The sequence below is a fragment of the Syngnathus acus genome, chromosome 13 (genome assembly GCF_901709675.1).
Source record: "Syngnathus acus chromosome 13, fSynAcu1.2, whole genome shotgun sequence".
NCBI classification, from domain to species: domain Eukaryota; kingdom Metazoa; phylum Chordata; class Actinopteri; order Syngnathiformes; family Syngnathidae; genus Syngnathus; species Syngnathus acus.
Genome location: NC_051098.1, coordinates 3089604 through 3115657, shown reverse-complemented (window position 1 = coordinate 3115657; position 26054 = coordinate 3089604). Strand labels below are relative to the sequence as shown.

Below are 26054 nucleotides of genomic sequence, written 5' to 3'. Positions count from 1 at the left end.
GTTATGTTAACATACTAGGCACGTTCTCAGTTCGTTGTTTATGTTACGTTAGCATACCGTACACTAGGCATGTCCAAACTCCGGCCCGCAGCTTCGGTCTTATAATGTATTATTTATGGCCGGCCCGCACTGTTAAATTGAATACAAAAAATCATGAAACTTGAAACTATAATTCCTCCTTTTACCAAAAGGTGGCAGCACAACTTTAATGATATCAGTCTGCATCCGTGCAGCGAACACCTCTCCGCTCTTTTCTGCCATGCCGACTGCAAAAAAACGAGGAAAGTTGACATTGAGGGCCGTCGCTTTCAAGAGAGATGGGAATTGTAATATTCTCTTAGAATATGTTCGGACTGCCAGTCCAGTAACGTTAGCGTATCGTATTGGGTATCTACCAATCTACTCAGTGGCCTAGTGGTAGAGTGTCCGCCCTGAGACTGGAAGGTTGTGGGTTCAAACCCCGGCCGGGTCATACCAAAGACTATAAAAATGGGACCCATTGCCTCCCTGCTTGGCACTCAGCATTAAGGGTTGGAATTGGGGGGTTAGATCACCAACTGATTCCCGAGCGCGGCACCGCTGCTGCTCACTGCTCCCCTCTCCCCCAGGGGATGGATTAAAATCACACTGGGATGGGTTAAATGCAGAGGACAAATTTCACCACACCCAGGTGTGTGTGTGACGATCATTGGGACTTTAATCTTTAATCTTAATCTTTAAATGTCTTGCCTGATTGGTCCGTAGCATTAAGATGACGCAGCACGTAGTGACGGATGTTGGAAGCATACGCCTTCCTGAATGCAGCATGTTTTCCTGCTCCTGCAATCTTCATTAAAAGATTAGTCTTGCATGTCGCCGTCCTTATACATTTTGTACCTAGCGTGAGTACAGAATATTACATGTTGTCAGAGTAAAACACGAAGATAATAGAAGAGAAGAAAGGACAAGTGGACATCGCTGGAGTCCCTGCACCAGTCATGGACTGGGATGCTAGCAATCTGCCCGAAGCATGGCGCAAGTTCAAACTCCACGTTTCTTTGATGTTTTCTGGTCCGTTCAAGGCGAAAGAAGAGGAAGACCGGTGCAGCTACCGACTTCTCTGGGTCGGTGACAAAGGTAGAGATATCTACTACACTTGGACACTCACAGAACGTGAACGGAAGGTACTGAAAACATACTATGATTGCTTTGAAGCATATGTTATAAAAAGTTAAGTTAAAGTCCCAATGATCATCACATACACATCTGGGTGTGGTGAAATTTGTCCTCTGCATTTAACCCATCCCCGTGTGATTTTGATCCATCCCCTGGGGGAGAGGGGAGCAGTGAGCAGCAGCGGTGCCGCGCTCGGGAATCATTTGGCGATCTAACCCCCCAATTCCAACCCTTAATGCTGATTGCCAAGCAGGGAGGCAATGGGTCCCATTTTTATAGTCTTTGGTATGACCCGGCCAGGGTTTGAACCCACAACCTTCCAGTCTCAGGGCGGACACTCTACCACTATGCCACTATGCCGAAAAAGAATGAGATTTTTGCACGTTACACATTTTCCGAGAGGAAACAGGCACCAAATGAGCCACTAGAACAGTTTTTGACAGAGTTGAGACTGCTTGTGCAAGATTGCAATTATGCAAATAGAGATGAAATGCTAAGAGACCGGTTCGTTTTGGGAATTTACTCCCCCAAACTCAGAGAGAAGCTACTGAATGTAGGCTTCACCCTAACGCTGGAGAGAGCAATAGACATTGCCAGGTCGCATGACATGGCACAGGCACAGCTGAAAACCATGGCTAGCGGCAACACATTCCCACAAACTGTTCATGCAATCAGTCGGAAGACTTCAAAGAGTTCTCCATGGAAAAAGCGGCAGGACAGCACAAAGGGACACGTAGAGCGCAGTTACACCCCTAGACCAGCGGACGGAGCCAGAGGACCACAGAGAAACGCAACCTGTGGCTTCTGTGGTTTCCAGCCTCACAAAGACAAGAACCTTTGTCCAGCCAAAGGTAAACAGTGCAAATTCTGTTCCAAGTGGAACCATGTTGAATCTGTGTGTCGTTCCAAACAAGGAAAAGGAGTACATACAGTAGATGAACATACGTTAGACATGAATGCAGACAGTGAGGACCTGTTTATTGACACTTTAACACAAGCAAGTAGCACCAATGAAACGGAGCAAGCTTTGGCAGATGTGCAAATTGGCCCAGACAGGACTGTACTTAGCTTCAAGCTAGACACTGGGGCCTCAGCTAATGTCATTCCCACACGCACCTTCAGAGGACTGGGAATACAGCCCACGTTACAACCCTTCAATCACCCACTGTATGGCTACGGTGGTGAACGTCTCACTGTCAAAGGCAAGTGCAACTTGAAGTGTAAATACAAGGACAAAGACTTGATGCTGAAGTTCCACGTCGTCGACACGCAGGCACCTCCAATTCTAGGACTGAAGGCATGCCTGGACTTTGGACTCATGCAGCTCATCCTGTCCGTATCTAGCAAACCCGAGATCCCGATCATCGACGAGTTTAAAAACGTTTTCACTGGAATCGGACTGTTTCCTGGTGAGTGTAAAATTCACATTTACCCCAACGCAGTCCCGGTAGTCCACCCACCTAGGCGAGTCCCACACGCACTCCGTAGCCGCCTCAAAGAGGAACTTCAAAACATGGAAAAACAGCAGATCATCGTGAAAGTCACGGAACCAACTGAGTGGGTCAGTTCAATGGTCGTAGCCGAGAAGCCACGCACCGGCAAGCTGAGATTGTGCCTCGACCCGAAAGATCTCAACAAGGCCATCAGGCGACCGCACTACCCCTTACCTACGCTCGACGATGTCACGTCCAAGTTGGCAGATGCCGGCTTCTTCAGTGTTATGGATGCCAGGTCTGGTTACTGGGCAATCAAACTCACAGAGGAGTCTTCCAAACTGACCACATTCAACACTGTGTTCGGTCGGTACCGTTTCCTCCGTCTACCGTTTGGACTGATATCGGCCCAGGACGAGTTTCAACGCAAGGTTGATGAGACCTACGAAGGCCTCCAGGGAGTGACTGCGATCGTAGATGATGTGCTAATCTACGGGCGCACAAAAGAAGAACACGACAGCAACCTCCGCACAATGCTGAAGCGCTCCAGAGAGCGGGGAGTAAAACTCAATCCAGGTCCTACTGCAAGAAGAGAAACCCATCGGCTATGTATCTAAATCGCTAACAGACAGCGAAGTCAACTACGCTCAGATAGAAAAGGAGCTGTACGCCATTCTGTTTGAATGTAAACGCTTCCACCAGTACGTGTATGGCCGCCACGTCATTATCGAAAGTGACCACAAGCCATTGGAGTCCATCATGCGGAAACCTCTCAACGCAGCGCCTCCAAGACTACAGAGGATGATGCTTCAGTTACAGAGGTACGACTTCAACATCATCCACCGTCCAGGAAAAGACATTCCTGTGGCGGACACCCTCTCCAGGAAGTCCCTGTCTGAAAAGGACGACAGCCTGCGGGATGGCATGGATATGCAGGTTCACACAGTCTACAGCAGGGGTCACCAACTCCGGTCCTCAAGGGCGCCAATCCAGCCTGTTTTAGATGTATCCCCCCTGCAACACAGAGCCCCTGATCAACCACAAAATCCCAGGCAGGCCATCGCAAACAGTCGCCACTGACCTCTTCACCTGGAATGACGACTACATAGTCACCGTGGACTACTACAGCAGATACTTCGAGCTGGACAAGTTAAACAACACAACATCCTCTGCTGTGATACACAAGATGAAAGCTGCCTTTGCCCGGCACGGAATACCAGAGACTGTAGTATCGGACAATGGACCCCAGTACAAGTGCAAAGAGTTTGAGGCCTTCGCAAATGCCTGGGAGTTCACCCACCTCACAAGCTCACCGTTCTTTCCACAGAGCAATGGTCTTGCAGAGAAATCTGTTTCCATCTGTATATCTCTCATGGAAAAGGCCAAAGCTGATCATCGAGACCCCTATTTGAGCCTCCTGGAGTATCGGAACACCCCAGTGGATAACCTCCGATCACCAGCCCAGCTGCTTATGAGCCGACGCTTACGCTCAGTCCTCCCCAGCACCCACCAGCAACTCCAGCCCAAGGTGGTCAACCATACAGAGGTTCACGCCAGGAGAATACACCAGCAGCAGCATCAGAAAAGATACTACGACAGATCTTCGAAACCACTGTCACCGCTGCAGGAGGGCCAAAGCATCAGAATGCAAGAGCGTGGCTGTTGGAAACCAGCAACCGTCATCCAGCCAGCGGGTACTGACAGATCATACCACGTCCGCACAGCTGAAGGACATGAGTATCGGCGAAATAGACGTCACCTCCTGGACACAAAAAAGACACACAACATGGACAATGACTTGGATCCCGGCATTGCTACACCCCTCACCTCAGAGGCATCTGAGGCTGTCCCTTACACTGTTCCCTACCAGGCACGGTATGGACGGGAAGTCAAGCCCAGACGGGTTCTGGACTTGTAATACTATGTAAAAGGGTGTAGGCGGATCGCTGCCCTTCAGAAAAAAAAAAATCGTGTCACTGTTCTTTTGAGTGCTTTGAATGTAAAAGAGTTCCAGATTCATTTGTGATGTGATTTTGGTTTAATGGTCTAATCCAGAGGTCCCCAACCCATGGTCTATGGACCGGTACCGGTCCGCGCAAGAAAGAAAAAATAATTGCATTATTTCCGGAATGATCTTTTACCGTAATTTTCGGACTATAAGCCGCACCGGACTATAAGCCGCACCAGCTAAAATCCGGGGATATTTTAATTTTTTTCTTATATAAGACGCACCGGACTATAAGCCGCACGTGCACACGAGTTTTTTACAAAGAAAGACAGTACACAGAAAGCCTTTTTAAAGTTTTAATAACATACTTTAACATGTCTTTCTAAACATTGCCTGTGACGCAGCAGTAGTACCGCAGCAACACGGAAGTGTGCACGCGAGTTATTAACAAAGAAAGACTGGACACAGAAAGCTTTTTTAAAGTTTTAATAACATACCTTAACATTTCATTCCAAACACTGCCTGTGACGCGGCAGTAATACCGCAGCAACACGGAAGTAACACAGCACTAATAGGGTTTGAATAAATAAAACATACCGGTAAAAGTCACTGAGACGCGGCGGTAACACAGCAGCAACACGGTAGCACAGCACTAACAGGGCTGATTAAAAAAGCATACAAGTAAAAGCAAAAAAAAAGAGCTTCATCGTCTTCATCTTCCTCCTGTGCATTGAAACCATCGTAGTCTTCCGATTGGAATAGCGTTAGTTATCCTTTGCCACACACTTTCTCAGTAGCTCTTTCGTCGTCGGTTTTATGCATTTCTTCTAGCATTTTCCATGATGAGGGTCTGTTCATGCTAATTTTGTTCATGCACGAAGCGCTAAATTACATTAAACTAGCGAGCGACACGTATAGCTCCAGAGTAGACGGGACCACGAAATAAAGAAAAGGGTGACGCAACACAATGTCATCAACATCGACTGCCTTTAGCTTAAAAGCGGCATCATATGCATTTCTTTTGTCCCCCATAATGACGGTTTGTGTATAAAAGCTTCCTTTCAGTAATGTCCGTCTTGATCTCGTTCTGTCTCTTCTTTGTGTGAATTATACGGCACTATTTGCCTGGCGGATGGACATGCGATCAACACACCACTTTTCTCCCCAGTGACCGTGTCCATATATCCCTCCGCCCAGCAAAGCGGTGCCGCACAACAGCGGTCCACTACCTTTTTACGAGTGTATAAAAGTGATCAAGTCATCACAAAAATCATGGAAAAAATCCTACATAAGCCCGCCATAATGACGGTTTGTGTATAAAAGCTTCCTTTCAGTAATGTCCGTCTTGATCTCGTTCTATCTCTTGTTTGTGTGAATTACACAGCACTATTTGCCTGGCGGATGGACATGCGATCAACACACCACTTTTCTCCCCAGTGACCGTGTCCATATATCCCTCCGCCCACCAAAGCAGTGCCGCACAACAGCGGTCCACAGCCTTTTTACGAGTGTATAAAAGTGATCAAGTCATCACAAAAATCACGGAAAAAATCCTATATAAGCCGCACTGGGCTATAAGCCGCAGGGTTCAGAATTTTGGAAAAAAGTCGCGGCTTATAGTCCGAAATTTACGGTATTTTGAGAATTGACCGGATTCTCTCCTACATCTCGGTCACGCGAACGCTAATTTGTCACCCACAAGCTAGCAAAATGAATAAAAAACAAACGTCTTTAAAAAGTTTCGTTGTGAAGGGGAAAAGGCCCAGTGATGAGACAAAACAAGAGCCGACGACTCCCAAGAAAAAGAAACTCGCATTCAACAGACTATACCAGGAGTCCTACTTAAAATACGGCTTTATTGCAACAGGTGACGCTCACGCACCGAGCCCACTTTGCATAATATGCGGCGGGCATTTCTCCATTTCATTCGCTATATATTTGTTTTTGTGTTGTCTGAATCTTATTTGTTCATCCATGTTTAAACGTTACCATAGCGACCAGAGTCAAAGAGTGTTCGGGGCACAGTGGATATTACTTGTTTGCACAATGTTACGACGCTGCTAGTAAAGTTGCATTGAAGTTGTTTTTGTGCCAGTTGTATCATTTTACTTTATTGTATTTATTCGCCACACCTTAAAGGCCCGTAGGCCCTAAAAAAGAAATTTCCAAGAATAAGAAAACTGGATTAAAATCAAGGTAGAATATCTCGAGATCGCCACAAAAGCAATGAAAACCCTGCTTCCCTTTCCAACATTGTATCTTTGTGAAGCGGGATTTTCTGCGGTTACAGTAACCAAAACAAAGCTACGGAAGTAATGGTGAGTTTTATTTTTATGCGCTTCGTATTTGGTTTTATGCCAGTCGCATCATTGTATTTAACCGTATTTATATATTTATTATAAACGTATTGATTACATAAATGTATTATTCATATAAATGTATTATTTATTCAGAGAACTTATACATACGTAGTTCATTTTCAGTCTTTTTTCAGGATTCACGCCTCTTGTGATCAAAGAATTCTGGGGTGATGGTGAAGACAGTGAGATGCATTATTTTTTCCACTCCACTTTGGTTCCTTCTGCTCTTTCTCCCTGAATATACAGCAAAGAAACCTTCATACACTTCTATTGTTTCTAAACAAACAAATAAACACAAGATTGATCTGAATCCTTGCTATGAATATCATTGGGAAAATAGATTTGTTAATTGTAAATACAAATTAATCCTTACCTGATTTTAAGTAATTATCACTACTCATGCAGCAGAATTCTTAATTTTCTGTATTTCATTCAAAAAACAAAACAATGCAAATATTTTTAACAATTTAAAATGATCTTGATGATTATCATTTTATCTCAATAATGGTTGTCATGTGAAAAACTTCAAGGACACAATCACAACTGTCACGGAACAGAGAGGGGCGACCAAGTGCAGCACGATCCTTTACTGAAAAGGGGGAAAGGGGAAGTGGAACGCTGGACTTGCAATCTGGCTGGCGTGGCTGAGCAGCAGAGCACAGTGCGTAGTCATAGTCGGAGGCAGGCAGCTGGTCGAGGCAGGCGGCGATCAGAAGCGTGGTCAAAGGACGGGCAAGTAGTCGGGGCAGGCGGCGATCAAAGCGTGGTCGGTCAGTTTACGGAAGCAGTTGGCAACAGCGATCGTTCAGGGGACAAAAAGGCAGTGGTGTCACGGGCAGGGTAAGCAGACGAACTGACAACCACTGGCAGAATACAAAGGTTAAGTAGGGGACCTAACGAGCTGTAGCAGGTGCTGGCAATTCCTTGATTGGGGCTTGGCTGGAAGTCAGGTGACGCAGGAACGTGACAACAACATATTAAACCTAAAATGGTACACATTATTTATTAAACAGAAATACTACATTTTAAGGCACCTTAATACCATTCCCCATAAGAAAAGTGACCAACAGGTAAGATATCAATAATTTAACTGATAGGAGTCGGATAACATTCATATTCCATATTGACACATTTGTGGAGCATGCTTTGGTGATGGTAACAGCAAAACAAATTCTTCCACAATTTTCCTTACATTCAATATTATACGTGAGAGTTATAACTTAATATTCTCTCAACAATGCTTTTCATTCATACATTAAGTACCCGAGTGTAAGTATTGTCCGAACAGCGGTAACGTGCAAGACTAGTCTCACATTGCTTTGAACAAGTCATGATAGAAAGACGTACACTTCGACTCTTCTCATTCAACAACTCTGGTCTAACGTTGAAATATGCATGAATCATTTGACAGGCAGAATACTGTCTCATTTTTGAGACAGTGGGAACACAAAACTATCAGCTGTTTTTTTTTTTATTATTCCCATTGATTCTTCTCTTTCCAGCAGTATAAAGCGAAACAAACTTTATAAACTTTATGAACTTTATAAAAAAAAAATAAAAAAATCAAGCACAGCAGAGTTCCAATCTTTTCCTCAAGAAAAGTCTACTCGGTAGCATCAGGCCTGGTGGCCACATAGACAAAGACGATGATGAGCAGCACAACTAGAGCCAGCGTGGGCAGCACAATAGTAGCAACCTGTTGTCGTGCTTCCTGCATGGCCTGCTTTCGCTCCTTCTTGTCCTTGGATGTCTCTTTTTTGGGTTTTCCTTTCAGCTGCCTCATAATGACCACAGGCCCGTCGTCTTCACTGTGCTTGCAGGACCCTGTAAAACAACAACAAAAATTAGTTGCATGTCAAGTCATTTTTCAGACAAATAATTATCACTTTTAAACAGTGACAAGCCATTTTTTGGGTTCTTCTTAATAAATACGTTGTTTGTTCTGCTTCAGTGCCATTACCTCATTCACTGAACTATGAATGAGCACAAATGAATTGTTGACTGGTTAGCAGCATGAATTTATGTGCCCCTAAATATATTTCTGACATTGAGTTAAAAAATGCATTTATTTCTTTTATGGAACACAACATAGCTTTTTTTCCCCTCGTTATTTTCATCTTTTTTTTATTTCTTTAATGTTTCTATAATATTTTAAAAAGCTAAATTTATGTATGAAAAGTATTTAAAATGAGGGGCACCGTTGAGGAGGATGTCATTAAATTAATCTCCTGGAAAAAAAAATAATTCTAATTTAAAATTTACTTTTTTTTTTAAAAAAAAAAAGGCAACTTCTACTTGGTACACTTCACTTAATGCGGACATTTTTGGAACGAAACCCCGTGATTATCGAGGGAGCACTGCACTCTTCGTTAAATCACACCCATTTTTTTGCAATCCAACTAGTTATAAGGAGTAGCTAATTGTACTCGCAAATTCAAATATGGGTTAGTGTCTTTGTTACATTCAGATTTTTATTAGAGATATTCCGGTTAAAATGCGTGCTACACTATGGACAGGATAGCAAATTGCAAACGTGCTTGCCATAACACTGTCAGGAAACTGCTTACGAAGAGTTATGTGAGTTGAAACGAGGTTATCTTACTAGTACGAACTGCGTTGGAGTCCCACGTATTTAAAAAATACCCTTGTCAACTTCTCCGTGGTTTATTCCAGTAATCTACTATATTGTTTTCAAATTGGAATAGTAACTCCAAACACGCTGAGAAGTTGAGTAGAACGCTTGACGTGGCATTCAGACGCGCTCCATATGAAACTACTTTTAGAGTTAAGTAGAAGGACGTCGAAGGATGTCGAAGGCTGTCGGCTGGGTAACTTCCTCTCCAGCCTTTCAACATAAAGACCACCTAGCAAAATTGGATGAATGGCGTAGCCAATAAATGAATGTTTTGTGTTGGCGGAAACACAGCGGTGCGGTGAAAATATGACTTTCTCTCACACTGCATTTTAATTTTTAATACAGACCAGTGATTAATTTTCATCATGACGCTCATAATCCTTGTTGTAATACTTTAAAGTTTGAAAAATTTATTCATGTATCTGACCTGAAAATAAATTACAGTCAAACCTCGGTTTTCGACCACAATCCGTTCCAGAAGGCGGTTAGAGAAGCGAATCGGTCGAATTCCGAATCTATTTTTCCCATTACAAATAATGGAATTTTTTAAATCCGTTCCAAGATAAAAAACAAAACAAAAACGCCTTTTTTAAGCATTTTTTCATTTGCGCATTTTTGTCCGATCGCGCAACTGCAGCGCACCGCCGAACGCGCAACCGTAGCGCGCCGCCGACCGCGCAACTGCATCGCGCTGATCGCATTATTGTGACAGAGCCGTCGCTGAAATTTAGAAAATATTTTTAAAGTCCTGATGTACTTTCCAAAATTTAAGTGGACCTCAGTGCGCAGGGAGCTTAATTTGGTTCGATCGCGCAACCGCAGCGCGCCGGGCGCTCAGTCTCGCATTGCTTTAAGACCGTCTTTGTGTTTTAGGATGGCTTTACTGCTCCCACTTGCTTTCTTTGGAGGCATGATTAGGGGTTAATACCAGGGACGTGCGGTCAGAGGAGGCAGGGGAGGCGTATCATGAAAAGGGGAAAAACAAATTAAATTTTTTTTATTATAAAGTCATTTTCCTTTTAATTTCAATAATTTTGTATCATTTTGAACCAAAATCGTAGAATTTCTATAGTTATTTTAAAACCGAGGACGATTCGCTCGGAGGAGCCAACGTCACCTGTCGAGCCTCCTCTGAGGATTGCGTAATCACACGGCTGCCTATGTTGACAGGCTATGCAGTTAGACTGAACTGCTCTCTGTCTTTATGTCGCTGTTCAAACACTGTGGCTATAATGAATTAATTTCGATAGTTAAGCTGGTGTACATAACATCTTGTGTTTTTTTGTCATCTGTCTGTAACGTCGTGGTTCTTTAGATGAACATAACGGCTTTGAAAAGAGATCTTACGGGGGCTACGAAAAAAGGTTCTCCAGCCTTATGGCAGGGAGTGCTAGTGATCCCGGGATGCTTCATGCGCCTACCTGTAGAATAAGAGATCTCCAGTTCAAATTTACAGTGAACAACTGAGGAGCAGTCGTCCATTTGTTTCGTTTTACATTCGTTAACGGTTCATGACGTTTCATTCCCCAATCACTACCAAAAAGTGTATTCTATAGGCTCATATAAAAATGCAAAGGAACTGGTTGCCTCTTAAAATGCAACAATGTTGTACAAATATTATCTAACTGCAGTGTCTAAACCTGAGTGAACAATCCAGCTGCTTTAGAACCATTTTTGTTCATACATCTTTGAGCTTTTATCTCCTTCTAAGAGGAGATATATTCATATGACAGATTGCAGGATCAAATTTTTAGCCCAGGATGATAAATTTGTCAACTTTATCTGGCTTGAGAGTAGCAATTTACTATGATGCCAACAGTGCTAAAGACTTGTTCTGAGGGACCGTGATGTGGATGGAGGCTGATCATGAGCTTGTGCATCCAGCATATTATTGGAATTTGAAGATGGAATCAAGAAGAGATGCCATGTTCAGCAGGGCATCAGTGGTGGGATCCTGGTATTTTTCTGTAAGTAGTTGAAGATAGTTGTCTTCATCATGTTTGTCTTCATCTGTCGTCATCATCCAGGTTAAACTTTCAGCAGGTGCAAGACTGCCTTGACATAGGAGACACTCACATACTGTACTCCTTCCCTGAAAGTACCACTGTGAAATCTCTCAGTGGACAAAGGGCCTTCTTTATGGACTCCATTACATCAGTGTATACACTTGATGTTCCATATCAAGTGCCTCGTCTACTTATGGTCCTTCAGGGCCTGAGAAATGACCTTTTCTTGGTTCAACACTCTCTTAGGGAAAGTTTGGAGCCCCGTCAAGTTGGCAACTCTGTGGTGAGTTTGTGTTGTGTTAGTTTCATTTTGGTTTGGTTTGATGTTGACTCAAAAAGTCAGTTACCACTTTCTTGCTGACAGAAATTGCACTTGTTACGCGAGGATCTTTGGCACTTTTGTCCGAAAGAAGAATACAATACAGTTTGATTATATCAAACTAAAATCAGGTTCGGTAAATGGTGACATTGTCTTTTGTTTTTTTTAGACATAGACTCAAATGTATTTATCTTTTGGATTGCTCCCTCAGGAAATTCTGGTTCTACAAACCAGATTCGGTTGAAGTTGGGAAATTGTGTAAAATGTAAATAAAAACAAAATACAACGATTTGAAAATCCTTCTCAACCCATATTCAATTGAATACACTACAAAGACTATATATTTAATATTCAAACTGATAAACTTAATTGTTTTTTGCCAAATAATAATTAACTTAGAATTTCATGGCTGCAACACGTCCAGTAGAAGTTGGGAAAGGTGGCAAAAAATACTGAGAAAGCTGAGAAAAGCTCATCAAACACCTATTTGGAACATCCCACATGTGATCAGGCTAATTGGGAACAGGTGGGTACCATGATTGGGTATAAAAAGAGCCTCCCCAAACATGCTCAGTCATTCACAAGCACGGATGGGCTGAGGTTCACCACTTTGGCCACTACTGTGTGAGAAAATAGTTGAACAGTTTAAGAACAACATTTCACAAGGCAAAATTGCAAGGAATTTAGGGATTTCAACATCTACAGTCCATAATATCATCAAAAGGTTCAGAGAATCTGGTGAAATCACTGCACGTAAGCGCCATGGCCGGAAACCAAGACTGAATGGCTGTGACCTTCGATCCCTCAGACGGCACTGCCTTAAAAACCGATATGAGTGTGTAAAGGATATCACCAAATGGGCTCAGGAAAAGTTTCGAAAACCACTGTCAGTAAATACAGTTCGTCACTACATCAGTAAGTGCGGGTTAAAACTCTACCATGCAAAGCAAAAGCCGTTTATGAACAACATCCAGAAACGCCGCCAGGTTCTCTGGGCTCGAGCTCATGTAAAATGGACTGATGCACAATGGAAAAGTGTTTTGTGGTCTGATGAGTCCACTTTTCAAATTGTTTTTGGAAACACTGGACGTCGTATCCTCCGGACCAAAGAGGAAGCGGACCATCCGGACTGTTATCAACGCAAAGTTCAAAAGCCAGCATCTGCGATGGTATGGGGGTGCATTAGTTCCCATGCCATGGGTGACTTACATTTCTGTGAAGGCAACATAAATGCTGAAAAGTACATACAGATTTTGGAGCAACATAAGCTGCCATCCAAGCGATGTCTTTTTCATGGACGCCGCTGCTTATTTCAGCAAGATAATGCCAAGCCACATTCTGCACGTGTTACAACAGCGTGCCTTCGAAGTAAAAGAGTCCAGGTTGTCCCCTGGCCCGCTTGCAGTCCAGACCTGTCTCACATTGAAAATGTGTGGCGCATTATGAAGCGTAAAATACGACAGGGAAGCCCCCGGACTGTTGAACAACTGAAGCGGTTCATCAAGCGAGAATGGGAAAGAATTCCAAATGAGAAGCTAAGAGAATTAGTCTCTTCTCTTCAAAACGTTTATTGAGTGTCATTAAAAGGAAAGGTGATGTAACGAAGTTGTAAACATGCCCTTTCCCAACTTCTACTGCACGTGTTGCAGCCATGAAATTCTAAGTTAATTATTATTTGAAAAATTAAATAAAATTTGTAAGTTTGAGCATTAAATATGTTGTCTTTGTAGTGTATTCAATTGAATATAGGTTGAAAAGGATTTTCAAATCATTGTGCCGTATTTATTCTAATTATCGCCCATATTCTAATAATCGCCCATTGTGAGTTAGCGATGACATAAATAAAAAACATTGATACCTCTAATTAACGCCCATGCTGCTAAAAATTTCCCCCAAAACTTACATTTTCCTCTGAGACCGCATGCCGACATCATTGCGCAAGTTTAAATATGACTGATTTGACAGCACGTCGAATGCCCCTTTTAAATTGTTTTTCTCCATAAACTATGACACAATTACACTCGTCACTCCACTACAATATCCTCACACAATTACGTTCTCGGGGCATGCGCTCGAACAAGACGATCGTGATAACATGACGTGCGCAACATGTGATGTGCGACGGTAACGTGTCGCATCGATGGAGCGTCAATTGACGCACCTCGCTGTTAGAGGTAGATCAAGACCTGTCTCCCATTGAAAATGTGTGGCGCATTATGAAGCGTAAAATACAACAGGGAAGACCCCGGACTGTTGAACAAGTGAAGCGGTTCGTCAAGCAAGAATGGGAAAGAATTCCACAAGAGAAGCTAAGAGAATTAGTCTCCTCTCTTCCAAAACGTTTATTGAGTGTTATTAAAAGGAAAGGTGATGTAACGAAGTGGTAAACATGCCCTTTCCCAACTTCTACTGCACGTGTTGCAGTCATGAAATTCTAAGTTAATTATTATTTGAAAAATAAAATAAAGTTTATGAGTTTGAGCATTAAATATGTTGTCTTTGTAGTGTATTCAATTGAATATAGGTTGAAAAGGATTTTCAAATCATTGTATTTTGTTTTTATTTACATTTTACACAATTTCCCAACTTCAACCGAATCCGGTTTGTAGTAGCGTACACAGGAATACGTAGTACAAAAGAGAATATTGCACGTGAGTAATAAACAAAGATGTGAGTAATAAATAAAATGTTGAGTACGATGAGTAAAATTGAGTAAAGGTTTTACAAGGTTAAAATAAAACAGCTCATTACATTATGTGGTCTGATACAAACATTGTCTCTTCGTTTAAAGATTAATTTTAATTAAATTATTACATAATAGACAGGCCAAATTGTTGTTGATGTTCTTAGTTTGAGTTGTTTTAATAAAAGCTTATCATATTACAGACTAAAAATAAATTACTATGTTCTGTGTTTATCTTATTGATGTATTTTAAGAACATGCAAATTGAATATGCAGAAATGCACCAATAACGATTTCAGTTATTGCCTGTTTTAACCTATTTGGATTTTTATATGATACTTGGCTGAATTTTTGCGTGTCTCTGGTCATAGCGCCAGAGACACATTTACGAAGAGTCACAATTTTTCACGAACAGTCACACTTGAACTAGTGCACGTGTCAAGTGAATTTCTGAACGCGCCCATAGAATGGAAATCGGATTTATCCCACTCAGATTTTCACAGTTTTGACCTTAAAGCGTTCGATGCAAATGTCAAAAGCATTCATTTCATTTCACAAAATAACTTCATGCAAGTGGATCTCTTCACACAGTCAGTACTAATCACGCTGTGCATGTGAACTTATTTTGAATAGCTAAATTAATGTAATAATAATGAAACTAAATATATACGGCCATGCTTGATATTGGGGATGGTATCCTTTGAGGTCATATTCATCATTTGTCTTCCCCCAAACAGGTTGATTTGAGTTGCGACCAAAGAGATCAATTAGTGTTTTGTAGCCCATTACAGCCTTGTGTATGTCAACAAATTTGTCCCTGACTTCTTTAAAGAACTCTTTGGTCTTGGCCATGGTGGAGATCTCACTGAGTCTATGGGCAAGTGTTTTTTATACGGGTGACAATTTAGGACAAGTGTCTCTCATGCAGGTAATGACCACTGAGATGAAGAGTATGTCATTGGTCTATGGGAGGCAGCATTGCTCATGGTTAGCATGGGATCAAATACCGTAATTTTCGGACTATAAGTCGCGTTTTTTCTCATAGTTTGGGTGGGGGGGCGACTTATACTCAGGAGCGACTTATATATGGTTTTTTTCACAAATTGTTACTTGATCATTAACACATCACTTACTTACAAGTATAGTTGACCACTTTACATGTTATTTTTAGTATAGTTGATCACTTCACATGCTTTGATATCTTTATCTTGAACATATTCAAAACATGAAAAATAGAGAGAAAAAATCAAATGAAGTAACACTTTAAAGCGCCATATCCTCTGGACATGTCCTCTGTCACCAGGATGACATAAAGGACGAGAAATTTGATCGATGGATTTAATGATTTGGAGTGACACAAATGGTTTGATAATATTGTTGTTTATGTGATAGTTATTTAAAATATAGTTTATATATCGTTGTATGGGCCTGTGGAATAATTTGAACTGCGGCGCGGCACACGGCATTGTTGACAAAGGACGATCGATGGATTTAATGAATTGGAGTGACACAGATGGTTTTATAAACGTGTTATTTATGTAATAGATTTTTTTTAAATAACTAAATGTTACGTCAGGCCCGTTCTCAGCTCCTCGTTTGTGTTTGTCACGTTAGCATACCGTATCGTTTAGCCTGTTGTTGCTCGTTCATGTCTGTTCTTGGTGTTGGATTTTGTCGAATAAATTGCCCCCCAAAATGCGACTTATACTCCGGAGCGACTTATATATGTTTTTTTTCACATTTTTGGGCATTTTATGGCTGGTGCGACTTATACTCCGGAGCGACTTATAGTCCGAATATTACGGTACTTATTTTCCACAATGAAATGCCAATTAATTTTTATTTTTCATTTGATGTAAATTTCTTGGTTTTTTTGGATAATATTTCTATAAATGGTCAAATAAAGCTGCCATAAAATTCTGAGACTGTTCATTTATTTAATTAGTGGGGGATCAAATATTTATTTCCTCCACTGGATGTTGCAATATTGTTGTAATCTGATTTTTTAATATTGATTTATGATGACAGCACACTTAATTTTTTGTAGAATTTTGTTGTCTTAAAAGACTGCAAGTCGAAGTGTTTACTAAGTTAACAACTAACTGAAGTACAGTATCTCACAAAAGTGAGTACACCCCTCTCATTTCTGCAATGTTTTAATTATATATTGTCATGAGACAACACTGAAGAAATGACACGTTGAGACAATGTTAAGTAGTCACTGTAGAGCTTGGATAGCCAAGTAAATGTATTGTTACTTCAAAGTAACTCAAAATACAACAATGAATGTGTAAAATGCTGGCAACAAAAGTGAGTACACCCCAACCGAAAATGTCAAAATTGGACCCAAATGTCAATATTTTGTGTGGCCACCATTATTTTCCAGCACCGCCGTAACCCTTGTAGGCATGGAGTTCACCAGAGCTTCACAGGTTGCCGCTGGAATCCTCTTCCATGATGACATCACGGAGCTGGTGGATGGTGGAGACCTTGCGCTCCTCCACCTTCCGTTTGAGGATGCCCCACAGATGTTCCATAGGGTTTAGGTCTGGGGACATGCTTGGCCAGTCCATCACCTTCACCCTCAGCTTCTTTAGGAAGGCAGTGGTCATCTTGGAGGTGTGTTTGGGGTCGTTATCGTGTTGGAATACTGCTCCGCGGCCCAGTTTACGGAGGGAGGGGATCATGCTCTGCTTCAGTATTCCACAGTACATGTTGGCATTCATTGTTCCCTCGATGAACTGTAGCTCCCCAGTGCCAGCAGCACTCATACAGCCCCAGACCATGACGCTCCCACCACCATGCTTGACTGTAGGCAAGACACACTTGTCTTTGTACTCTTCACCTGGTTGCCGCCACACACGCTGGACACCATCCAAACCAAATATGTTTTTCTTGGTCTCATCAGACCACAGGACATGGTTCCAGTAACCCATATCCTTAGTCTGCTTGTCTTCAGCAAACCTTTTGCGAGCTTCCTTGTGCATCTTTTTTAGAAGAGGCTTTTTCCTGGGACGACAGCCATGCAGAGGGTGTCCAGCGTGTGTGGCGGCAAAGACAAGTGTGTCTTGCCTACAGTCAAGCATGGTGGTGGGAGCGTCATGGTCTAGGGCTGTATGAGTGCTGCTGGCACTGGGGAGCTACAGTTCATCGAGGGAACAATGAATGCCAACATGTACTGTGGAATACTGAAGCAGTGCATGATCCCCTCTCTCCGTAAACTGGGCCGCGGAGCAGTATTCCAACACGATAACGACTCCAAACACACCTCCAAGACGACCACTACCTTCCTAAAGAAGCTGAGGGTGAAGGTGATGGACTGGCCAAGCATGTCCCCAGACCTAAACCCTATTGAACATCTGTGGGGCATCCTCAAACGGAAGGTGGAGGAGCGCAAGGTCTCCAACATCCACCAGTGCCGCGATGTCATCATGGAAGAGGATTCCAGCGGCGACCTGTGAAGCTCTGGTGAACTCCATGCCTAAAAGGGTTACGGCAGTGCTGGAAAATAATGGTGGCCACACAAAATATTGACATTTGGGTCCAATTTTGACATTTTCAGTTGGGGTGTACTCACTTTTGTTGCCAGCATTTTACACATTCATTGTTGTAGTTTGAGTTACTTTGAAGTAACAATACATTTACTTAGCTATCCAAGCTCTACAGTGACGACTTAACATTGTCTCAAAGTGTCATTTCTTCAGTGTTGTCCCATGACAAGATATAATTAAAACATTGCAGAAATGAGAGGGGTGTACTCACTTTTGTGAGATACTGTAGATCAGGGGTGCCCCAAACTTTTTCAGCTCGCGAGCTACTTTTGAAATGACCAAGTCACAAAGATCTATATATATATAGAGGCTTTGCAGTCACGTGGTTTTATCACGTGATTTTGTGTTATGCCGCCATCTTGGCGGTCAACTCGTCAGCTCGTTCCTACGTGTTTGTATAGACTGTTTGATTTCTGCGCTACATTTTCACCGATTTCATCCGAATTATGGCTGATTTGCTATCCAACGAAGTTGGGCATTTGGATGAAGAATCCAAGAAACGTTACAGAGAGAAGTTGAACCTTGTTGGCACAACGGATCCGTACCTTTTACCGAGAAGCATGCTAAAATCGCCCGAGCATTTTGCAACAGCCGACCTGCCTGAACTCTCATATCCAGATATTTATAATTACCTCGTCGATTCACCATCTCCGTATACTGAAAAGGACCTTAAGGCATACAAGTGTCTGGATGCCTACAAGTATTTTACAGCAGGTTTTGTGCATGATGGGCTGATATGGCAGATCCTAAACAAGAATCGATTTCTTCTCATGACCAAGGTAAGGAAAAAGCACACACGTGGCAGTAACAGTGTGATTGTGAAAAAACTACTGAAGTGATTCTAATGAAAACTCACATTGTTAAGCTTTTTTTTTTATTACAAAAGGCCTCTTGTTCAAAAATGAATGATTCATGAGAAAACTTACCAAATGGCAGGTAAAATATGCATAAATGGACAGTAAGAGGTCTAGGCTTGTATATTATATCCAAATTAGGGACTGATAATAATATAAGGTATGTCATATTATCTGTTTCAGGTAAAACACTCAACGGATGAATGATCCTCCCCTCAGACCTTGGGTAGCAATAGCGAAAGATGGTCAGATCCTGCTGTGCTGCCACTGTACCTGCATGGCTGGATTGGGTGAAACATGTTCACATTCAGCACTCAGTAATTAATATATATATCATAAATAATTTATTGTTCTCCAACCTGTTACAAATCTAATCATAGTGAAAACAATTTTTATTAAAATGTTTTTCAGATATCTGCGGTTGAAGAAGAGTCCAGGGGCCAAGCAACATCAACAACTTGGTTTCAACAAAGAGCTGGGCGAATTACGGCCTCGAATTTTAAGGCAACGACCAGGACCAATGTCTCAAAGATTCTTCATTCCATGTACAGCGTTTCAAACTGTCCTTCAGTTCATCAAGTTCTGCACGCAGATTTTTACACTCTGCAGTGAGGGAATCCATTGCTTCCCCAGTGATAGCCGTCTGTGTGGCAGTAGTCACCATGCCTTCTTTTCGAATCTCAGCGTGCACCACATCTTCACCAGCGGGTAGTTGATCATTTTCACAAGGGACAGACTGGGAAATATTGACAAGTGCTGCTGCTGCTGCCAATGCCCTCTCGCGGTCTCTCTTGCGCTGCTTGAGATTTTGTCTTCTCTCAAAGATCTTCATTGAACATTTGAGTTTTCGTTTGTGAGGTGACTGGGTATGCTCAAATATATTTGGCACATAGTCTGGGGATAGTGGATCTTTGGTTTTTGCACCTGAAACAATTAAACAATCACATTATTCATCATGACTACCATAAATAATTAAGCACGTTGTTGAAGGGGATATACACAGTTCAATTTATTTTGTAATGGCATTTCATAACTTGACATATTAAAAAACTGAATAGAGTGAAATCATTCAGATACTGTACCTGTCTGTTCAAGTTGCTACCATTTTTATTTTTTGTTTATTTTTGCATGATGCCACATCTGATTGGCTTGAAAACTTAACCAATAAAAATTTTAACCTTGTGCCAATGGCTTGAAAACTTTACCAATGTAGATTTTACCTTGTGCCAAATGAAGTAACAAAAACCCTCTTGTTAAAAAATGCTACATTAAAAAAAAACTGTTTCACAAGGTTCATAATAATTTTTTGGGAAATTTCCTAATGCATTCACTCGAGAATTAATTGTTCAATTCCAATATGAAGTTCAATATTTACATTGATAACGTTTTCAAGCCAATCAGATGAAGCATCATGAAAAAATAAACACAAAATAAAAACGGGGGGGTGAACTGAAGAAATCATCCCATTCCCTGCCTTGCTGCTCTTGCTGCCTTTCTAAAAATGCACCCAGCATTTTCAACAATCATATTTGTATCATCCCATATTGTATTATTTCACATTTTGTGAAACAAATCAGGGGTGAATAGTTTGTTTACATACCTGATATGAAGTCCTCATTGCATATCCTTGTGTAAATCGTAGGTTTCCATCGTTCACGACGAATATCCGCGATCCATTTATCACGTTTTTTCATGTTCGCCGGAAATCTATAGAAGCTAAGATTTGGTTTATCGCCTCGTCTATTGCTACATCCAACAGCACAGCAGGTATCCGGCATTTTTAAGCTCAAATAGCAGCAGATATAACAAGAAAGCGTGTGTGAGTCGTAGACCGGCACTGAAAAGTTGACCGCCAAGATGGCCGCCAAGCTAATGTGGGTAGCTTGATGACGTCAGCTGCAAAGCCTCTATACAGTGCCTTGCGAAAGTATTCGGCCCCCTTGAACCTTTCAACATTTCGCCACATTTCTGTCTTCAAACATAAAGATATAAAATTTTAATTTTTTGTCAAGAATCAACAAGTGGGACACAATCGTGAAGTGGAACGAAATTTATTGGATAATTTAAACTTTTTTAACAAATAAAAAACTGAAAGGTGGGGCGTGCAATATTATTAGGCCCCTTTACTTTCAGTGCAGCAAACTCACTCCAGAAGTTCAGTGAGGATCTTTGAATGATCCAATGTTGTCCTAAATGACTGATGATGATAAATAGAATGCACCTGTGTGTAATCAAGTCTCCGTATAAATGCACCTGCTCTTTGATAGTCTCAGGGTTCTGTTTAAAGCGCAGAGAGAACCATGAAGACAAAGGAACACACCAGGCAGGTCCGAGATACTGTTGTGGAGAAGTTTAAAGCCGGGTTTGGATACAAAAAGATTTCCCAAGCTTTAAACATCTCAAGGAGCACTGTGCAAGCAATTATATTGAAATGGAAGGCGTATCAGACCACTGCAAATCTACCAAGACCCGGCCGTCCCTCCAAACCTTCATCTCAAACAAGGAGAAGACTGATCAGAGATGCAGCCAAGAGGCCCATGATCACTCTGGATGAACTGCGGATAACTACAGCTGAGGTGGGAGAGTCTGTCCATAGGACAACAATCAGTCGTGCACTGCACAAATCTGGCCTTTATGGAAGAGTGGCAAGAAGAAAGCCATTTCTCAAAGATATCCATAAAAAGTCTCGTTTAAAGTTTGCCACAAGCCACCTGGGAGACACACCAAACATGTGGAAGAAGGTGCTCTGGTCAGATGAAACCAAAATCGAACTTTTTGGCCACAATGCAAAACGATATGTTTGGCGTAAAAGCAACACAGCTCATCACCCTGAACACACCATCCCCACTGTCAAACATGGTTGTGGCAGCATCATGGTTTGGGCCTGCTTTTCTTCAGCAGGGACAGGGAAGATGGCTAAAATTGATGGGAAGATGGATGGAGCCAAATACAGGACCATTCTGGAAGAAAACCTGTTGGAGTCTGCAAAAGACCTGAGACTGGGACGGAGATTTATCTTCCAACAGGACAATGATCCAAAACATAAAGCCAAATCTACAATGGAATGGTTCACAAATAGACGTATCCAGGTGTTAGAATGGCCAAGTCAGAGTCCAGACCTGAATCCAATCGAGAATCTGTGGAAAGAGCTGAAGACTGCTGTTCACAAACGCTCTCCATCCAACCTCACTGAGCTCGAGCTGTTTTGTAAGGAAGAATGGGCAAGAATTTCAGTCTCTCGATGTGCAAAACTGATAGAGACATACCCCAAGCGACTTGCAGCTGTAATTGCAGCAAAAGGTGACGCTACAAAGTATTAGCGCAAGGGGGCCGAATAATATTGCACGCCCCACTTTTCAGTTTTTTATTTGTTAAAAAAGTTTAAATTATCCAATAAATTTTGTTCCACTTCACGATTGTGTCCCACTTGTTGTTGATTCTTGACAAAAAATTAAACTTTTATATCTTTATGTTTGAAGCCTGAAATGTCGCGAAATGTTGAAAGGTTCAAGGGGGCCGAATACTTTCGCAAGGCACTGTATATATATATATATATACTATATATATATATATGTGTATATGTATATATATGTGTATATGTATATATATGTGTATGTATATATGTGTATATGTATATATATGTGTATATGTATATATATGTGTATATGTATATATATGTGTATATGTATATATATGTGTATATGTATATATATGTGTATATGTATATATATGTGTATATGTATGTATATGTGTATATATATGTATATGTGTATATATATGTATATGTGTATATATGTATATGTATATATATGTATGTATATATATGTATGTATATATATGTATGTATATATATGTATGTATATATATGTATGTATATATATGTATGTATATATATATATGTATATATATATATGTATATACTCACTCATTTTTATACCCTTTCTTAAGTTTAAGAGAAAACACAGGGTTCTGACAATTGGAGGGAACTCGCGAGCTAGCGTGTTTGTGTTGTTAGCGCCGTTGTTTGTACACGCGTCAAGTGCGAAAAAATACAAAACATTTTTAATATCACGCGATCGACCAATAGTGGCTTGGCGATCGACCGGTCGATCGCGATCGACGTATTGGGCACCCCTGCTGTAGATAAACCGCCTTAGATATTCATTAATCGGCCATTTGACTTTATTTTAGCGTAAACCTAACCTACAAAACCAAAGCATTTACATGTATAATAAATCAGATATTCTTCAATGTAATACAGATTAATCTATTTCTTGCGCTTGTTTAAAAATACACGAGAAGAGGATCTTAAAAAAACGATCGTCTACAAAATCGCAGTTTGAATATGGGGGGTCGAGTAGTCAATAAAAAAAAAAAAATCAAAATCGTTCAGCCCTAAAATATATGAAGACAGTTTCCATATCTATTAAAAGTGGCTTTCCTGAAGAAAGATTGAATTTGATATTCACGGTAATGGAAGAATCGATGTATGTCAACGTAGTATCAAACAGATTGTACTGACGTATAAAAACCGTGACTCGTTTTAGTCAGTATTACGTATTTTATGTTACTCACTGTCCAACAAAGTGCCTTGCTCTCTTTACGCATCAAAGGGACATTAGAACGCAGTAACAACACTGTCAGGCAGCCCGCGTAAACCATTGGCCACCTTGAGTGTCAATCAAGGAGATTACAGCAACATCATGACGCTGCCGTCGCCTATTGGTTGACCGCCCACTATAATCTTACTGTCCAGTTACAGAGGTTTGGTTCACCATGTTGGATCAAATGTTCATCATTATATCGCTCGGAGTATAACAGTCTATCATGCCGGTGACAAGTGCTCGTCGTGGGTTAACAGTGTAGATCTGTCACGGTGCCTTCCCGTTCCATCGATGACAGCAGGACTCCGCGACACGTTCTCGAAAGAAAGGAGGGATTACTGTTTTGATTTGGAGACACCCAGTAGCTAACACTGAGCTGTCAGGTTCAAAACAGCGGTCCTTTTCAGTCTCAAGAGTCTCCAGGCAAACGGTTTAAAGGATTTAACTTTTCCTTAACACTATCCAGTGGCTCTGGGTGAACTTTGTCGAGTCCAAGAGGACAGCGGCGTGTGTGTTAGAAGAGCCAAAGACTGTCGATGGGGGAAGTAAGTTGCCACTCAGCCCGTCTGCGAGGATTTCTCTTCTGCTATTTTGATGCAAGCTCGATCCTTGTTCGCTGTCAAAATGTGGAGGATTTCTGAGAAGACGCCTTGCGCTTCAGTTCTGTGTAATATGTGAGTGAGGTGGGTCACCGAGGCCTGGGCCTGCCTGCTGTAGTGGGGCCTGGGTGAAGATATACCTCCTCTGTACCGGATCAGCAGCGATAATTAGGGCTTGGAGATTACCACTGTTTACGGAGTAGCTGTTTGGCCTGCACACACTTCCGAGAAGAGGTAGGCTATCGTTTGGGAAACAAAATTGATGCGATTTTCAGGCAGCCTGGAGCCCAGCTGGCAGCAACGGCAACAGTCCTGGACCAGAGCGTCTGGCAAACTTGGACACTTCAAAAAGAGGAGAGCTCGTTTTCTCATGTGACAAGCGTCAGACCACACTGTAAGGAAGCAGACTTAAAATCAGCAGGGTGGGTGGTGCCAACACCATCATGAGGGACATTTAGGGCCTTTGTTTTATTTATTGAGGGGTGGGCGGGTTGTTTTCAGGTTATTTTTTTTTTTTTTTTTTTGTCCTTCCACTAGTGGTACTGGAAAAGCAAGACACTTATGTAGTCATATTTTTACATGCCTGTTATTTTCCAAGATCCTTGTACCAGAATGGTAGGACTCCCAGTAGATGAAAGGACAGTTGAAGAATCTGTTCCCCTTGAGTTTCATTGATTGTACTATAGGAGCCTGGTAGCCACTATCATCACTTCGACTCTCGATTAGTGAATGACTCTTTGTGGCACAACAGCTCCAAATGTTACAAAAATGATGGCTGCATACAATGGTGGCTCTTCGGCCGTGGCTGCCCATCTTCCTCATCACCACCACCAGCTGCAGCATCTTCCACCTCCACACATGCATCACCACCACCACCACGTGGGCCAGCATCACTTGCAGCACCCGGGCTCTGCTGCTGCCGTTCACACTATCCAACAGCACACCTCCACGGCTGCTGCTGCTGCTGTGATGCTTAACCCCGGTCAGCAGCAACCGTACTTCCCCTCTCCAGCCCCTGGACAGGCCCCCGGGCCCGCGGCGGCAGTGGCTCCGGCCCAAGTTCAAGCCGCCGCTGTCAAAGCTCACCATCATCACCACCATCATCAGCAGCACACACACCACCTGCAGCAGCAGCTTGATATAGAGCCTGACAGGCCTATTGGCTATGGTGCGTTTGGGGTTGTCTGGTGAGTACACTTTGATGTTAATAATTACACTTTGATGTTAAAGAGAGCTTCATTCAGAACATACCACACACAACTATTCAAAAAATATATAAAAAGAAAATACACAAATTGGACACCTAGAAATGTTTCTAACAGTTTACAGAGTATAACAGTTTACTTCAGAATATATTTCTCTCTCTCGTCTCTCTATCACGTCTCTCTGCCGCTGTCTCTTGGCTGCCACACACAATTATTATGCTTGTCGAATTCTCTCAGCTTTAACACAATTATTATGCTAGTCAATTTTTCACCAACAATAGTCACTATTGGTCAACTAATCGATTAGTCAACTAATCACACACAAATCACGGCATATCACACCAGCAAGCAGCTGCTCTCATCATTAATTTACAGATAGAATTTCAAGGCAGTGACTCCCAACCTTTTTTGGCTCATGTACGTGCCCAAAGATTTTTGTCATACAATGAGTGCCCCCTCACTCTGTTTTTGATGGTTCTCCCAAAATAGGAACTAACACAACTGATTATTAAATGAAAATCACTTTACATCATAAGCGTGATTTGAACATTTAATTCTTAGGTATTGGCTTTTTTTTTTTTTTTTTTTTTAGCTCAAATTAAACAATGATTAATAAGTTACCTTGAAATAAATAATATAAATTAAAACAAGGATCGGAAACTAAAACTAAACCTGCCTTTGTTGTATACATACATACTGTTA

The 26054-nt window shown here is 41.7% G+C and overlaps 1 protein-coding gene and 1 long non-coding RNA gene across 6 annotated transcripts in view; one reads left to right on the top strand and one right to left on the bottom strand.

Annotated features, from left to right (window-relative positions):
* Positions 1 to 7873: 7873 nt before the first annotated feature.
* LOC119132789 lies at positions 7874 to 9706 on the bottom strand. The gene is made up of 2 exons (XR_005099939.1): positions 9499 to 9706; positions 7874 to 8720 (listed from the first exon to the last, which is right to left on the bottom strand). It is a non-coding gene; the product is annotated as an uncharacterized LOC119132789 (long non-coding RNA).
* Positions 9707 to 23659: 13953 nt separating this feature from the next.
* nlk2 (nemo-like kinase, type 2) overlaps positions 23660 to 26054 on the top strand; it is a 61664-nt gene continuing 59269 nt past the window's right edge. For 2 of the 5 annotated variants that reach the window (XR_005099956.1, XM_037268420.1), the window contains exon 1: positions 23672 to 25334. Coding sequence is in view for 3 of the 5 variants with exons in the window: in XM_037268420.1 (XP_037124315.1) it covers positions 24877 to 25334 (458 nt within the window). In the remaining 2 variants the exon portion in view is untranslated. Of the gene's footprint in view, positions 25335 to 26054 lie in introns of all 5 variants that reach the window. The other 3 variants (XR_005099957.1, XM_037268421.1, XM_037268419.1) reach the window with 3 other exon arrangements.